Source organism: Protobothrops mucrosquamatus, unplaced genomic scaffold, assembly GCF_001527695.2.
Source record: "Protobothrops mucrosquamatus isolate PMUCROS unplaced genomic scaffold, P.Mucros_1.0 scaffold1393, whole genome shotgun sequence".
NCBI lineage: Eukaryota > Metazoa > Chordata > Lepidosauria > Squamata > Viperidae > Protobothrops > Protobothrops mucrosquamatus.
In genome coordinates, this window is record NW_015387579.1 from 1 (window position 1) to 15,773 (window position 15,773).

Here is a 15,773-nt window from a genome sequence, read left to right on the forward strand (position 1 = left end):
GAGGTAGGCTGATCCTTCGTGGCAAAAACCTGTAACTTGATTTTTATCTCTCTCTTTTGCACCAAACCCAAAATTTACTGAGTTTATTGGAATAGTCACTTATTACTCTGTGGTCCCAAGTTATAGAAGTCAATTTATAATGTATGCACACATTTCCATTCACAGATCAGATCAGCTGATTTCACAGAAGGGTGGAAACAAAACATGTATCCAGCTCCTGATTTACCAAACGGGAATTCAAGATTGTCGGCTCTTGATTCAATTCCCAACCTGGATTACTTCCTGCTTCGCCCTGTTCCCACACTGCCAATCCTAGCCAATGGATCCTCCTCAAAGATCAGACTTCTTTGTGCATTTGTTCTGCACATCTTGTACTTTTTTCTCTCATTTTATTAATGCCTATCGATTTAAAGGCACCTACATGGTGTAATTAATGTATTTGCATTCACTATTAAACAAAGAGTAATACTGGCCCAGATAGCCCCCAATTGGTCAACTGCAAAGTTTCTGTTTCCAGTCATTGGATATTATGAGGTTTCTGGACAGAGGAAGCGCCTGGTTGCTTGTATTCAAAAGTTATTGTGCTGCTTTTTTGCCTTTTTTTTTTATTTAACTGTAAGGATTTTGTTTTTTCTGGAAAGAAGAAACACAGAAGAAAAAAAAAGGGGGGGGGGAATCTGGGAGTGTTGCAAATGGAAGACAGTGTAGCTCTTGTAAACAATTCCGTGAAAGCACCTCAAATGTTTATCCTGGTGCATTCTATATTAAACCTTGATCATTACAAAGCAACATGGGAAAGGATGGGGAAGAGAACATGTAAAATTGCATTTTTTAAAAAAAAAAGTCAGGAAAACAACAATGCTTTATTACCTTTATGTGCAACTGCTTCTCTGCCCCCACCCCCCTCCCACTCCGTGTTTAAACTTATGGATATATATACCCAAGATGGCATACCTTTAAAAGAACTTTAACCTTATTCGGAATACTGTTTTTAAAAAAACACACTCACACACACACGCACACACACACAACCAAGCATCCTTCAAGTAGCATTGCAATACCAAGCCAATCTTCCACTCTGCTCATTATGCTCGTGGCATCCTTCAATAGAATCTTCTTGATTGGCAGATGCCACACTCTCACGTTGCCTGCTTCTCTCTCTCTCTCCAAATTGTGCTGCTAAAAAATAACCTCATCCCAACAAGTATCTTCTTTTCACATTTTGGGATGTTTTGCAACGTCCACAACGGCTCCCCCATTTTATCTTAAAAAATAAAAATAAAAAGTGCTTTCAAAAATACTTTTAACCCAAAGTAGCATCTGAAGGTTAGGAGCTTTAAAAGCAGGCAACTGGAGTCCTCTTCCTTTGCTGAGGGTATTCAGATTCATACTTGTTGTGCTAGCACAGGTTGAGACCCTTCCGGTTTCTCTGACACTGAATGCTTCTTGTCCTCCCAGCACAACCTCCTTGACGGAGTGGCTGCACCAGGAACCTCATTTTCGTGGGGAAAATGTGTAAGGTGCAAGGCACATGGGGCGTTTGAAGGAGAGGGCGGGTTCATACTAAAGTCCCAGGTTTTGAATCCTCGTGCCAGAAAAGTCTCTGCTCGCTCTCTTGAAGACCGTCTTGCAAAGGGTTCCTACTGCTGCTGCCCAACTGGTTAGTTTCAGGATATATCCTGGAAAAGAAGCACAACCATCAGTGGTAGGCCAGGTGTTCCTTTAGAGTTCACCTTCTTTCTAAGCAGACCTCCCCGTTCTTTCAAGGGATGCCTTGAAGCCAACTTGAAGAGAAGGCAACCTGCACTGTGCTATTTCCTGACTGCGACATAAATTTATGGGCATCCAAAACCCCATAAAAGCTAAGAGTCTTTGGAGTTTCTCAATCATCCAGGTCAGGGGTCTTCAAACGTGGCCCTTTTATGACTTGTGGACTTCAACTCCCAGAATTCCTCAGTTGAAGTCCACAAGTCATAAAAGGGCCACGTTTGAAGACCTCTGATCCAGGTCATGGTTGTTCCAAAGGTGCTTTTCCAAAAGGCAATTGGAATTTCTTGGGGTTTTTTTTGTTTTTTGTTTAAATGTTTTGCTTCTCATCCAAGAAATTTCTTCAGTTCCGGAACTGAAGAAACTTCTTGGATGAGAAGCAAAACATTTTCAAAGAAAAAAACCCAAGGAAGTCCAATTGGCTTTTGGAAAAGCCCCTTTGGGCCAGGAAGTTAAGTTCATTCAAGCATTATGAAGGCAGGGTGTTGGAAAGACACTAATGGATGCAGTCCACAAGCCACACAGTCAATAGCCATTTAGATAACAGTCAATCTGTTATACAGGCAGACCTCAACTTATGACCGTTCATTAGTGACCATTTGAAATTACAATGAAAAAAAATTACTTATAACCGATCCTCATACTTATGAACAGCATCCCCACAGTCACAATATTGTGATCCAGGCACCTGGCAACTGGCTCACATTTACAGCTGCTGCAACATCCTATGGTCAAATGTTTGTGACTTGCGAACCTCCCAGCTGGTTTCCAACAAAACGAAATGAGTGCGAAGCTGGCAGGAACAGTTGGAAACTTGCAATCACGTGATGACAACCACAGCAATACCACAGTAATAAAATTGGATGCCTTACTTAACAACTGCACTGCTTAGCAATAAATTATCCAGTCCCAACTGTGGTCATAAGTTGAGGACTATTTGTGTATGTATTTTTTTTAAAGTCACCGCCATGAACATACAGCAATAGTAAATGATATCCTTATAACTAAACACCCATTAAAAAATACACAGAAATGGTATTTCTATCTCATCTCACCCTGAAAATTTAGGACTGGTTTATACACAGAATAGTATATATGTGTATATTACCTATACCTTCTGACCGGAATGGTGAAGCGTTAACTATGAAGTAAGCCTCAGTTTACAAGATAGTCTTAATAATAATAATAATAATAATAATAATAATGATGATGATGATGATGATGATGATAAAGTTGGAAGGGACCTTGGAGGTCATCTAGTTGGCAATAAAACAGATAAGATTGTCCTCATTTAGCAACCATAATTGGGATCGTCAACTGAGCAATGAACTGTGTTTATGATCTTATTTCAGCTTTCCTCTGCTTTACAGACCTGTGGAGGTTGTAAAAGCAGGCAGTGGTTGCAAGTTACTTCTTTATTATTATCATAACTGTTGAATGGTTGCTATATGAGACAGTTGCTAAATGAGGACTACCTGTAATAGTTTAGAGCAAGAATGGAGAAGGAGTAGCTCTTGGTTATTCATGGCACCCCCAGCTCCTACTCTGCAGCTCCCCCCCAAAGTAACAGAATATGCTGCCGGAATTTGTCAGCAAAACCATCTCTCATTTTATTTTTGTTCTGTGGTAAAAATGTGCTAAATAGGCCTTGGCAATTCTCCTAAAAGATGACATTAATCAAACAATAAAAGAACTCACAATTTTTGTTTGGTTATATTTTTTGTTTCATCTTTAAGCCTTTTTTTTTTTTTTAAAAAAGAAAACCACCTGGAACAGGTCAGTTTTAAAAGCCCTCTTTAAAATGAAGCAAATGCCACAACATCACAAATTCACTTCACGTTAAGTCTGCTCAGCAATAAGCAATCCTCTAGTTCACGTGACCTGTCAAACTTGCTGCGTCACGTGACGTGTTGTGACGTATCGCAACTTTTTTTGCATTGCCGGAGCTGGGCTGGGCACGGCCTCTGTATGATGCAACCGGCCCGCAGGCCAGCAGTTTGACACCCCTGATCTAGTTCAAACCACCCACCCCACTGGTCACAAGTACTTGGATCCTCTTACTTCAAGATATTTAAACATCAAGTCATTCCTGCAGATGTTAAAGACACAGAAAGGCTTTGCTCTAAGGGAGAAAAGAATTTAAGACAACGAAACAGAAAAGGGAAAGGGAGAGGGAACAGGCACAAAACAGGATTAGGGAAACAAACAAATAGAAACCTCAGGATTGGGGGGGGGAAGCAATTGGCAGCACTGAAGGGAAACTTCAAGCTACTTGCTGTTGGCAGAAGTGCCATGAAAGCCAAGGAGAAAATACAAGGGAAAAAAAAAAGTAATTAAAAACGAGGCATGAGGGTTATTGATGGTGTCTTTAAAGGTGTCATCTGGAGAACACAAATGCATTTTGTTTAAAATGCATAAACCTGTATTTGGCAGCTTGGTGCCATCCCAGCTATTAAGCTGCAACTCTCAGCCTCACCAAACTCAAGTAAACAGGCTAAAGGGGGCTGCCCTACCTAACTTTATATCTATTTTCAGAAGCCAGATTGGAAAAGAAAGAGACAAACAGAATACACAAAGAAGGCCCGGGTGTGGCGGTGCCTTTGTCTTTATTTATTTATTCATCAAATTTGAATAGCTAGCTGTCCATCTCACAAAAGGCAACTCTGTATACAACAATAAAATATTTTTATACTTCCATTTATTTATTTGACAGGACTTAGAACTCTCCCCAATCCCACAGGATTATGAGTGTCATGTAACATCAAACAAAAGGAAAAACAAAAGAACACAGGCTAAATAGTTAAATCCAGAGCAGTACCAAAAAACCCCACCTCCCAACTCTGAGGAAAGATAAAACTACAAATAATACCTAACATAGGTGTCCAAGGCAGTCACCTGGCACCAAAAGGGTGTTGAAATAAATCAGTTTTAATCTGTTTATGGAACTGCAGAAAGGTGTGGTCTGCACATATTTCTAGGAGGAAGTTATTCCATACTTCGGGAATTATTACAGGGAAAGTCTTTTGTTTTACCATCTCCTGCAAACTTCAGGAAGAGAGAGAACTTTCAGCAAGTCCTCTCTTCATGACTGGACTGGATGGGCATATTTTGTTCTGGCAAGGAGTTGACAGAGGCATCCTGGTGTTATGCCAAGTTGAGCTTTAAAAGTAATTACCAGCTCTTTGAATTGGGCCTGGATTGCACTAAACAGGTTGAACTGATCTGATATCAGGTAAAGGGCAGACTTCAGGAAATCAGGTCCTGGAAATGGACAATTACATTATATATAGCTTTATGTTTGTGCTATTTTTTTCTCCCTGCGTCTGGCTCACTGTTGGCTTCATTGGGGTGAGATGCAGCACCTGATTATTCCTATACAGATGTGGTCTTTTAACCTTCTCCCACCCCAAGTTCCCCACCCCAAGTCTATGGTTTTGCAAGTGTGTGCTACAGTTTATAAAGCAAATTTTTCAGCAACATGAAGCATACTGTAGGGGTCGCTGTCCAACATGTAGGTCTTTCTAGGTTCGCAAAAGCTGCAGAGATAAACCCACGCCTCACCTGCTCTGCAGTGGGTGGTTCCCATACACATTCCCGTAACAGCTGGCAAAGGAGGACTGTGATAGTGTATCATAATCAGGAAGTCCTAACAAAACCTGATTTCGCCAGTTCACGGAGGAATTTGTTGAGGATGCTGCAATTGAGGAAAGAAGAGATAAGGGGAAAAAGAATGACAGCAATGAACCTTTCTTCATTTGGATAAGAACTGCTTAGATAAAAATTTGGCTACAGGGTTGAGTTCAAAGAAATACTGTACAAAACATCCCAGATGAAAGGGAAATGCCAATTTGATTAGAACACTCCTTTTAATGCAGCCCCCTCTCCCAATCTAGCACTTGGGAGTTGGATCCTGATACATCTACATGAACTACATTGGGGAAGGTTATCTTAAAGTATTTTATACATTTTATTCCGGCTTTGCCGAAATAAGGTGAGCTTTAGCAAATTAATGCTGAGCTCACTGGCTTTCAGCAAAAGATCTAAAATGAAAGATGAAATTAAAAATGACCATCTTCCTGGTGATGTACTGGTTAGGGCAGTGATGGCGAACCTTTTAGAGACCGAGTGCCGAAAACCCGGGCCTGCCCCATCCCCCCCGCTCCGTCCCCACGCCCCGCGCCCGCCCACCACCTCCAAGCCTGCCGCATATCACCCAGGCGGCTCAGCAGCGCCATGGCAGCCCCCCCTCCGCCCCGCAGCATCAACTGCGTGCAATGGGGCGTGACGGCGGAGTCTTGCCCCTGCTGCCCAGCTGCCATGTCCTTGGCTGTGCTGCTCTGCACGGGCTGCGCTCAGGGGTGACTCTGCTCTGGGGGGGCTGCTAGCGAGGAGAGGGGGGAGGCGGGGCTGGAGCAACGGCGCAGGTGCCCACAGAGAGGGCTCTGAGTGCCGCCTCTGGCACGTGTGCCATAGGTTCGCCACCACTGGATTAGGGTGTTGGATTTGGACTGAAAAGGCTGCTTTAAATCTCCATTTAGCAAGAAAGCTCACCTGGTGCTCTGGGGCCATCGCTCTTTATCTAACATTTGGAACTTATCACCAGCAATGGCAGATACATTTGCTAGAGTTAGAACCTGTCCTTCCTATAGGAGCTCATTATAGCCACTTTCTCAATTTTATCCTCTCCTACCCATGTGAGTTGGTTTGGGAGAGAGATTGAATGTGGAATTTTTACCTGAGTTTTCTTAATTCTAACCCAACACCTTCTAATACCATTTAGGCTCTGCCACATTTTAAGGTTTTCTGAAGTTTGTGTATTTTTTTTTCACTTTCAAAAGTGTACCCAATTTCCAGAATTGTATAATACCTGTACAGAACCCATATATTTGGGATAACATTTTACAATGAAAGGCTGCCGATAGTTTACCTCTTTTTCAATAACACTGAAAAAGTTGCGGGCTAAGAAGCCGCAGCAGAATAAATTCTACAACTATTATAACTATCTTATGGACTTTTCCACTGCACAAATATGGGATGCCTTTTAAAGGTTATCTCCTGTGATTAAACACTTGGCTCCTTCAGGCCCTCATCCCTATGGGAGACAGGATGTGGGATTTGATGAGCCATTTGTACAAACCTGTAAGGCTTGTCTCAAATTTCTTAACCTCCTGCACACACTGTTGACACCCGACCGTATTACAAACCAGTATGACCATTCTTTTAAAACCAGTATAACAGAAATCTCATCAATTACTTGGATAAAATCCACAACACTTGGTTGAGAGTTTTTCTGATTTTGATTTGTGAAGGATAGTGCCATGACTAAGCTGACCTAATGAAGAGGAACACTTAAATAGCAAGTTGCACATTAAATGTTGCATGTAAATAATGAATAAAATAGTGGGTAAGTGCTGACATCTAAATTCACTCAAGCTATAATCTATAACAGGTACAACCAAGATCCACATCCTCTGACATTTTGGACTATTGCTATGAGCACTGGTCATGCTGGTAAGTATTTCTGGAAATTACAGTCTAAGACATCTGAAAGATGGTAGATTAATACTATTCAGGGCATCTCAGCCTTCCCTAACCAGATGCTTTTGGGGTGTTTTAAGAGTGCAGTTCCCAAATTATCAGCCAGATGATGGCTACCATTGCTGGGAATGCAAAGTATTCCATTTTTGTGTTGCATTCAGCCCATTGTATAGCTACTCATATTCCATATTCCCAAATCACTCAAGTTTTTAACCTCCAATTATTGGAGAATTCTCTTTTCTATACCTCGCCCCGCCGTTTGCAATCTAATTAAACGCTTCCTTCTATTATCTGATAATGAGCTTCTATGGAAGAAAAATTTCCCACTTATTAAAATAAGAGTTTTGCTCATTCAAATGAATGGATGGCGTTTCATGGTGACTAGATAAACCTCCTGCAGGCAGAGGCCATTATTCATGCATTGGACTGAAGCATGCAAGATCTCTGAGGAACATCAACACAAAACAGAGCAGTTACAAAAAAAACTGACAAGCGGTATAGTTACCTAAAGAGAAAGAAGATGAATGACTGCTTTGACAACTTAGCATCTGTAGTCCAGTACAGCCTAGACCTCTCTGGGACTCACGATCAGCATCAAGGCCTGCCTGCAAGCCGAAAACCTGCTCTTTTTGCCCAGAGGCACGCTGGTACCAGCCACGAAGATGCTCCGCAACTAAGGCCTTGTGGATATTTTTAGTGATGTGCTCTGTTTTCATTGATGGCTTCCGTGGCAAGCGCAGCGTGGCGTACGGATTGTGTGGCACTCGCTCCATTTCATCTTCGTGGAAAGATCTGAATTCCCGATATCGACGTTCGTACCCATAGTGTGCTGAGGAACGATAGGAAGGGTTGACCGTGTATTGGCCCTCTGTGCCGTTCTCGTATACATAGCCACCGTTGTAATATATGTCGCCCCCTGTAGAAGGGGCATAGCCAGAAATGTAGCAACTGGTCGGCATCTGTCCTTGCTTTTTTGCGTAGACCCCATTGCAGTTGTCCTTCTGGGCTAGGTTAGGCATACTTCCTGAACTGGAAGCAGAAATGTTCAGTTTCTTGGACCGTCTCCTGTTTCTAGTGCGGTTGTCAAGCGTTTGGGTGCTATAGCAGGGCTTTGAATTTGGGGTCATGCAGTAATACTCTGCACTGGATTGGCTGGTGTAGGAGGATCCATCATCTAGGATTTCTGTGCTGCTACTTCTTTGGGATTTTGAAAGGGTGAACACTGGCTTTTCACTGGTGGTTTCAGATAAGAAGGCAGTTTGGGTCTCCAAACAGTGCTGAGGGGAAGTATCGGATCTGAAAAAAGAAACAGGTTTTTGTTACAAGGAAAGCAGACAAGTCAGTTCCCATAAGAGCATAGAGCAATAGATTCAAAGAAAGTATAGTACATTTCAAACAAAGTCAGCAAAGTAAAAGATAAGTAAACACATCACAGCAATTCAACAACACAGCAGGATACCTACGGATGGCGGTATCACCTTTTTGAGATTTTTCTCAAGGAAAATCCTAACAGGGAGTATTTTATATATATGAAGTTGAAAGGGGCTGCAAATTTGCTTCATGCTATATTATGCAGCGGAACTTTATTCTATAGTTCAATAAACTCCCTTTTTTACGATCCTGTAATTCAGGGAAGAGTCATAACGACTGATGGAATCAAGCGTTTACTGGCTGGATGCCCTTCCTGATGCCTATGCCGAGTTCGCAGCAAATATTTATCTTTGAGTTCTAAGAGAGAAACATCTGTTGCTACCTAGGATTAACCGCTCAACCTTCCAAGTGGGAGACAAGTGTCTTCACCAGTAGGCCACCACACCGTTCTTTTAATAAAACTATAGAATTACAAGCAAGTTGGTATTTCACTGCTGACGAATAAATTCTACATACCTGATCACAGAAATAATTCGTAAGTGAACAGTGAATCAACTGTACAATCAGCACAATAATATTCAACTAAATGGTAAAATATTATCTTGCATGAAAATTAAAAATGAATTCATCTAAGGTGGCAATGAATGACATGAAAGCTGTATCCAATGTTACACGTGAGCCATGAACCTATGTACATAATATGTATAGTAGGAAAGCAGTTGAACCAAAACATGAGACTTGTCAGTGACATAGGATTTGAGGATCTTTGATATAATACATATCAGAATAATAGCTATCATCAGGGCTCAGTAGTTAAATAAATATGAGAATTAAAATAAATGATGTAATTAAGAATTGCAGTGCTACAGAACACTTTTCTGAGATGCAATGTAGTATCAAACAATCAAGCACCAAATCTTCATAAATCTGTCAAATTTTGCCCGAGACAGAAAAATGTAAGAATATTCTTCAGCAGTTCTGTCACTTTTGTGAATCAAATCAAGTTTTATAAATTAGTTAAGTTTGCAACTGAATTGTGCATAATGTTGCTTTCTCAACTATGTGGTCATATAGTGTGTGAGTGTGTGTGTGGGGTGTGTGTGTGTGTAGAAGGGGAACAAAATCCAATCTCCATAGTAATCCTACAGTTGTAAGTAATAATCATATGGCATAAACAAATATTGGATACTATTTATATTTACTTTGGAAAGAACAATCTTTCAACGTCATGTTTCTAATAATCAACCACATTCCAAAGTTACTGAGAAATACTGATCTAAGAATTTCCTAACATTTTCTCAGCTCACAATCTTGCTGGGTGTTAAAGCTAATCATTATTGTGACTGATATTTATTCAGGAAATTTCTTTCTAGTAACTAGATTAGGTAAACCCTTCAAACTAAGTTAGGTAATAATATGACACTATTACTTCTAAACCAACTTTTAGGAGAAGTGGGCATTCTCTGTGGATCCTCAAATGCCATTCTTTGGTCCTCAAAACTTCAAGAGGCAATCTTATGTGTGCATATGTGATTTCCATAGGAACATGTTACTCAGAAGTAGTACTCAAATTTACTCTGAAGTACTAAACCCCTCAACTCATTAAAACCCAAAGTCTCTTCTTCCCAAACCTGCCACATCCATTTGGGTAAAACCATAATTGTCCTGTCCTTTGTACTTCCTGGCCAACCCCTTTTTTGGCTGACTCAGTTTCTAGCTTTGAAGACTATAAGCCCATTTAATTCTACTGTACCTAAAAATAATTAGAAACGAAGCTTCCTGTTCAAGTACTCTGATTCAAAGATATTTATGCATCAAATTCACCTCAGCTGTAGCAAATCGACTGAGAACTACTGTGGACACACCTATAGGTTTTGGCTGTAATATGCCTTTTGTACAAGAATAGGAAATAACTTTCAACTCAAATGAGGAGAAAAAAAATAGCACGGGAATGACTTACGGCAAGTGAGTGCTACTGTAGGCATTGCGTGTGAGGACTGGTGTTGTGGGCATACTTCTTCCTCCATGGTGTTGCCTCTCGGCTGTCCGGTATGGACTGCTATGAGTTGACAGAGAATCTCTATGATTAGAAACAAAGGGATCTAGTGACCAGCATCATTCTAGTATCTTCAAACCAATGCAAAGAATACCAGCATGGATACGATTTTCCTACAGGCTGACAATGCAAGAACAGTGCTTGTAACAGTGAGTGCTAACAGATTTCACGCAGAAGAGCATCATACTGCAACCTACTTTGCAAAACAGTTGCTACTAAGCAGGGAGAGGCTTAAAAAGGTAGCACAGGCAATGAAACAGGGCAGAGGGAGAAATGATCACAAAGTTAATATAGTCTTCATAGCACACAATCATTATGAGCTATTAATATATTATTCTTATATATTACAGTTGCTGAAAGCTTCAGCTAATGAGACTCTTTTCCAGTGAGAGGGGTGGCATATAAACTTAATAAAAAAAAATAAAAAATGAAGATTCGGAGAAGGCCTTGGCTCTATTCCTATGGCATCATGCAGGTATAAGGAGTTCCCAGTTTTCTGGTTCTGGCATTTTAGCAAGGAACTGCTTAAAATGACTCCCTGACCAGCAGGGGTTGGGCAGGGAAATCACTTGAGTCTTAGTGGTTTAGGTTTAGTCCTGCCATTTTTTTGTATAACGCTAGCTCCTGGTGCCAAGCAGTTGAGATGTTTGAGGCCACTGCAAAATCTGATTAGTTATGAGATATCAAATCACTGTTAATTCTCTGAAATAAAATAGATTGATCTTCTCCGGGACGATGTGTTCTGGAAGAATCTATACATTTACATTCAGATCATAGGTGAAAGCTCAGACTATAGAAATCACTATGAAAACAGAATGCAAGCTCTTTTGTTACAAGGCATTTCGTATGCATCTTTTAGTAGAAAAAGTAATCAATCAATCAATCAATCAATCAATCAATCATAGCAACAGTTAAAAAAAAAACCTTACCACTTTAAAGTATCTGGCAATGCATGGAAAGTTTTTTTTAAAAAACAACAACAACAACAACAACAACAACAAAGCAATAAAGCTATTGCAGCTTGAACATCATCAATGGTCCCATACCTGGAGTGTCTCTGTTCTAAGAGCTGTTCATTCATGGAAGACTTCCTGAGATGGATCTTCTCCACTCCAAGAGTTTTGGGTGGTGGAGAGGCTGGCAGAGAGATTATTCTTTGGACTGCCACAGTAAGGGAAGTATTGCCTTAAAAAGAATTAATTGGAAGAAACAGCATGATTTTGTGTTATCCAATCCTTACATAACTCTTTATATTTCTATTGGAAAGAAATATTCTATTTCTTCCTTTATGAACCCGTGGTACTTTCACAAAAGTGAGATGAAGAAGCACATTAGACTATTGAGCCCAAAATACTGCTCAGTGATGAATCCAAATTCGATCATTTCACACAGATGGATGCACACCATCTGGATTAATACATCCAACTAAGGAAAGCCAACTAATTCCCTAGGCACACAGTCATCCTGTAATTAAACACCCTTATTCCATGTGTAAGACTGTGGGATGACAACTGGTTTTCGCTAGTGCTTCTTTAAGAGACAGCTCTTAAACAACTTTGAGGATGCATCGTACCAAGGCTGTGTTTTGATTAGACAATTTTTGAGAAGAATTTGTTATGAATAAAAACTGGAATGATTTTGACCTGAAAATCCTATCTTTAGTTCAGCTAGGACTTTAAAGAAGTCCAAATGGATAGATTCCATTCAAAAACTGGAGGATTAAAGCTTTAAGCCACAGTGATAATTTTTTATTAGCCGTTTTCTTACTTGCTTTCTTACTGTAACTATTGTTTGAAACTTTTGACTGATCACATCATTTTTTTCTCTTTCCCCAGTTAGGAATGTAGTATGTACAGTGATAAAAACAGTAAAATAAATGCTGCTGGCTAATAAACTGGTCAGTGGTTGACCACTTGTGAAAAACTCAGGCCATGTTTATAACTTCTAGAGTAAAAATTTATGCACAGAAATTGAGGATTTAAAAAAATTCTCTGCTTCAAAACATGACCAGGTAAGGCACTGTACAGGATTCATTCCAATGCCGGTAGCTTTGTTCTTGAGACTAACCAACTGGAAAGCATTGCCTCATCAAAATGAAAGAATTTGGCACATTTTTTATGTGATAATAAATAGGATTGTGGGGTTCTATTTAGGACTAATGACTAATCAAGGGAGTATAGCTAACCCAGCCCAGTATTAGCTGGCAGGAAGTAACAAACCCAGGTATCATTATGGCAGCACTGAAAGATTAAAAAGGATAATAATTGCTTGTTTATATGAGTTAAATGTTCATGAAGATTAGGAGATTGTATCAGCATATTGTCTTTCTTCTTTCTGCTTTAACCCACTAGCACCTGAGTTTCTTTTTACATATATATAAAAATGAATGGCTCAGAACCCCCTTTACTATCTGGGATCAGTTTGGCTGAGTGCTTTTTTTCTAAAAAAAAAAAAAAAAAAAGGTGCTGGAACTCACACACGTCATACAACCCGCCTTGCCTACCCTACAAGGTTCCATCCAAAAAAGGTGCCGGAACTCCGTTCTGGGTGTTCTATGAGAAAAAAAACCCTGGTGCTCCGTGACATTATGCTGGCCACCTGACTAAAGAAATGTCTTTGGAGAGTACTGGGTTAATGGCTCAGCAACGACTAGCAGAGTAAAATCCGCAGGGACTCCTTTATTTTTTTACCTTGCTGAATAGAGGAGGAAGAGGAGAATCTTCACATAGCTTCCCATACTGTAAACCTGTGAAAATCTCACAATCATGTGCCTCCAAGTTAAGGTCAGGTCTTGCAATCTCAGAAATATAGCCGGGCCGTGAAGTCATGTTGCCAGGTTTTGATGGAAACCCAGGAATTGATGTTGTTTGTGGAGAGTTTCTGCATAGAACTTAGCACTGAGTACTATGGAAAGTGGCCACTCTTGAGATATATCTCTACTGAGATTATGAAAGAACTCCTCACAGCTTATAAGAAATTTGGGCATCATCGTGCTTGGTATGCATGCTTTTTATGTCATGTCGTTCAATCTGTTTGCTACCGTTAAACAATAAAGCTTAAAGTTTCTTTATTCACTGGCGTGATTCATTTTGGTCTGGCTCCAAAATCACCTGGGAATCTGATCACTGCCCTGAGACTTGGACAAAACACCCTCCCACACTGTTGAAAATCTGCTTCCATGTGTTTGTTCCTCCAAACACATAGACAGAGATATGACTACAGAACAGAGAGGCATTGAAAACATTCCTTCTGTGAACATCTCTAAAGCCCAACTGCTTGGACATGCTCATTTGCTAGCAGGAATATTTATTTAGAAGTAGCCTGGCCTTTGTAAAGGTGCCAGCTGTTACAGAAATCAAATTTCCTCTCTTTACCTCCACACCCAGAGAAGACAAGAAATACAGAATATAACATTTCCTGTGTGTATTTTGCTTTTAAAGTTAAGAGTATGGGAATACGCACCATCTTCAAAAGATGTTGTATCAGACAAGGAGCTGCTCTCAGATGGTATAATTTCATCTGTGGAGAAGCAAAAAAAAGGATACTCATGAGTGACAAAGCTGCAGTTTGGAACCTTAGATACATTATAGCATACAATTATTAAGATTGCATGTGATCACATACTTCCAGGATAGGTTGCTATGCACAAGTAAAATGAATAATTAAGAACACTCATCAGTAAAGTGGAGTCTGAGTTTTATTAGCTGGAGCGTTAGCTCCAAGCAAATCATCGCTAACGCGCTCAGAGAACAGACTAAGTCTCCGATTTACTGAAGCCAAACAAGTCAGCTGCTATTAATTTTTAAGATTCTTTTACGTGTTACAATAGTGGCTATTGAAGATAGGCTACATAGTCCCACAACATTTGCTGCACTTTGCACAAATGTTAACATACTGTAGTGCGCTGGCGTCCTAACATCATAAGCACTAACTTACGACAACTGTACAAGCATGCGAGATATATTTAATTTATTCCCAGAATATACTGAAGTCAAACCTGCAAAACCCTCTCTGCAATTGCATCTTTAATGAACTGTTTCAAAAAAATCCTCATGACCAACATTAGAGAATCATACTGGATCATTGGAGAGCATTTGACTTCCTTTCCCTGATCTACACAGTTTTGATGTTATTGTTCAGTCACTAAGTTGTGTCCAACTCTTCGTAACCCATGGACCATAACATACCAGGCTCCCCGGTCCTCCACTGTCTCCTGGAATTTGCTCAAATTCATGTTCATTGTCTCAATGACACTATCTAACCATCTCATCCTCTGCCATCCCCTTCTCCTTTTGCCTTCAACCTTTCCAAGCTGTGTTTATAGTTTTGCTTTTATGATTCGCTTTGACCGGAAAAAGGCCAGGAAAGATTATTTCCTCTTGTCCTTGTATGTCAATGTAAGTCAAGAAAGGGAAAAGCTAGAACTACTGAATGTAGTTAATCAATGCATGACCTTTTTCTAACCCTAAGGTCATAAATTGGTAAGGTGGTGCCAGCTCTGCTCTAAACTGAAGCTCTTAATGCTAGACCAAAAGGTGAGGTATAAACTGCAGTTTGAAAATCAAAGTAAATGCCGGGCCTTCATCAGAAATAATGCTGATGACAAGAGAACAAATGCACCAAGGGTTGTGTAGTTCCTGGATTCACTTGCACATCAGTTGCTGAGAAGAGCAACAAAGATTATTAGGGGACTGGAGGCTGAAACATATAAGGAACGGCTGCTTGAATTGGGTATGTCTAGTTTAATGAAGAGAAGGACGAGGGGGGACATGATAGCAGTGTTCCAATATCTCAGGGGCTGCCACAAAGAAGAGGGAGTCAAGCTATTCTCCAAAGCGCCTGAAGCAGGACAAGAAGCAACGGGTGGAAACTAACCAAAGAGAGAAGCAACCTAGAACTAAGGAGAAACTTCCTGACAGTTAGAACAATTAACCAGTGGAACAACCTGCCTCCAGAAGCGGTGAATGCTCCAACACTGGAAGTTTTTAAGAAGAGACTGGACAGCCATTTGTCCGAAATGGTATAGGGTTTCCTGCCTGAG

At 40.4% G+C, this 15,773-nt stretch overlaps 1 protein-coding gene across 1 annotated transcript in view; it reads right to left on the bottom strand.

Moving 5' to 3' along the window:
- Positions 1-15: 15 nt before the first annotated feature.
- The window catches only part of FRMD4B (FERM domain containing 4B), a 124,233-nt gene continuing 108,475 nt past the window's right edge, over positions 16-15,773 (bottom strand). Inside the window, exons 17-22 of the mRNA XM_015821731.1 lie at positions 14,195-14,251; positions 11,779-11,917; positions 10,637-10,756; positions 7,811-8,601; positions 5,329-5,461; positions 16-1,679 (exon numbers count right to left, since the gene is read on the bottom strand). Of these exons, the coding sequence (XP_015677217.1) occupies positions 1,559-1,679; positions 5,329-5,461; positions 7,811-8,601; positions 10,637-10,756; positions 11,779-11,917; positions 14,195-14,251 (1,361 nt within the window). The 3' untranslated portion in view covers positions 16-1,558. The remainder of the gene's footprint in view (positions 1,680-5,328; positions 5,462-7,810; positions 8,602-10,636; positions 10,757-11,778; positions 11,918-14,194; positions 14,252-15,773) is intronic.